The 2,069-nt window shown below is 41.3% G+C and overlaps 1 protein-coding gene across 1 annotated transcript in view; it reads right to left on the minus strand.

The window, feature by feature from the left end:
- Window positions 1-1,128: 1,128 nt before the first annotated feature.
- The window catches only part of LOC105983917 (olfactory receptor 52I1-like), a 1,209-nt gene continuing 268 nt past the window's right edge, over window positions 1,129-2,069 (minus strand). Inside the window, exon 2 of the mRNA XM_013013948.1 lies at window positions 1,129-2,036. Within this exon, the coding sequence (XP_012869402.1) occupies window positions 1,129-2,036 (908 nt within the window). The remainder of the gene's footprint in view (window positions 2,037-2,069) is intronic.

A 2,069-nucleotide genomic window follows, 5' to 3' on the forward strand; every position in this document is an offset into this window, starting at 1 on the left:
TTGTGGAGGAGAAGGGGAAAAACAAGTCGTTTAAGGATACAGGTGGACCTGTTGCAACAATGAGAAGTACAAGTTGTCAAGTCGAAAACGAGCTTTACAACGTTGGTGGGAAGGAGGGGGGGAGGATTGGGTGGGAGGTGGAGGGGAGGCTGGGAAGGGATGTGAAAGGTAAACAAAGGAGGAGGCTGCAATGCTTGATAAGAAATGTACGCATTATCCTCCCCATGTAATTGTAACCCCTCTGTACAGTATGTTCACAAAAATAAAATAAAATTTTTTTAAAAATGTACTCATTACTGTAACCTCTCTGTACATCACCTTTACAATAACAGTAAAAGAAAAGAGAGCAGTTTAGAACTTTGAAAATAGTTATCCAGGCAACATAAAAATGCAAGTACTCACAGCAACAGCTCACAATGTAACATTTTCCTCTTCCTAATTGTCATGTATGCCAAGTACTGTCACACCATGCTATAACTCTAAACCTGATGGGTGAGTATGTTATCCTGATGTGACAATACTCAAGATTATATAGCTGGTCTCAATCTTACTATATCAGTCCTCCAAAGATAATCAGAGGGAGAATTGTGAGCCCAGGAAAAAGGTCCAACAACTGTTACTTTAATGGTGGACAAAGGAAATCCAAAATAAAGGAAAGCAAACAACTCTGAGAAGTTGGAAGAGGATGAATAACAGATTCTTACCAAGGGCCTCCATTAAGTAGTGCAGCCCTATTGAGATGCCCATAGAATTTCTGACTAATAGAACAGTAGGAGTGTAAATTTGCATTGTATTAAGACACAATAAACAATCATTTATGGGGGAAAAGTATTTGGTAGGATACATATATACATACTATATATATATATAAATATATATATATGTATCCAAAATGAAGAAAACAAACATTTCTGAAGCTACCTTCTTTGCCCAATTATATTTACATTGAATAAAACCATTTAAAACAATTTCATAAAGTGCTTCAATAAAACCAGAATAATCCCATTCATATAAACTTTACAGTTCCATCTTAGAATTTCCCTAGATCTAGGGAAACAAATGCTCCTCCACAGACTATAAAGCATTGTTGCATTTGGTTGGAAAACTAAACATCTGAACATGTTAGGCTCATAATACTTTATTGGAGTGGTCAAGGAGGCAGTGCATCACCAAACTCCATATTCTCTCCCTTATTTGTTTGGTCCTGATACCATAAATGATGGGATTTAAGGTGGGTGGGATGATCAGGTACAAATCAGCTAACAATACTTGAATGTGCAAGGGCACTATGCCCTGCCCTAACCAGGCTACATAAATGGACACCATTCCAGGCAGATAGTATAGAGCCATGACTACTACATGGGACCCACAAGTGCTTAATGCTTTCCGCTGAGCATTCTTTGAGGAAAGACCAAGCACTGCCCTGAGAATCAAGACATAAGAGGTAGTAATGAAGGCCACATCAGAGCCCACAATAATGGAAGAACAAATCAAACTGTAGAGACTGCTGGGCATGAGGTCAGCACAGGCTAACTTAGCCACAGCCATGTGTTCACAGTAGGAATGGGGAACCACATTGGAGCCACAGAAAGGAAGATGAATCAACATCCAAATCAAAGGAGTCATGAACATGCCAGCTCTGATGATGATGGTCACACACATTCGCAGCATCATTTTAGGTGTGAGAATCCTACTGTAGTGTAGGGGCTTGCAGATGGCCACATAGCGGTCAAAAGCCATGGCCACCAGCAGTCCTGTCTCCACAACTGTGGCCGCATGGACAAAATACATCTGAGTGAAACAACCATTAAAACTGATGGAGCTGTCTCCTGAGCAGAAGATGCTCACCATCTTGGGTACCACAGAGGAGGCCATAACGATGTCCACAGCAGCCAGAACACACAGGAAGCAATACATGGGCTCTTGGAGAGTAGAATCCATGCAGATCACAGTCATGATGAGGGTGTTTCCTAACAGGGCTGTGGTGTACATAGCACTCAGGAAGATAGCCAGCCAGAGATATGAAGACTGCAAACCTGGAATGCCCACAAGGATGAAGGCAGCTGGGG

The sequence above is a fragment of the Dipodomys ordii genome, unplaced genomic scaffold, assembly GCF_000151885.1.
Source record: "Dipodomys ordii isolate 6190 unplaced genomic scaffold, Dord_2.0 Scaffold22, whole genome shotgun sequence".
Taxonomy (NCBI): Eukaryota; Metazoa; Chordata; class Mammalia; order Rodentia; family Heteromyidae; genus Dipodomys; species Dipodomys ordii.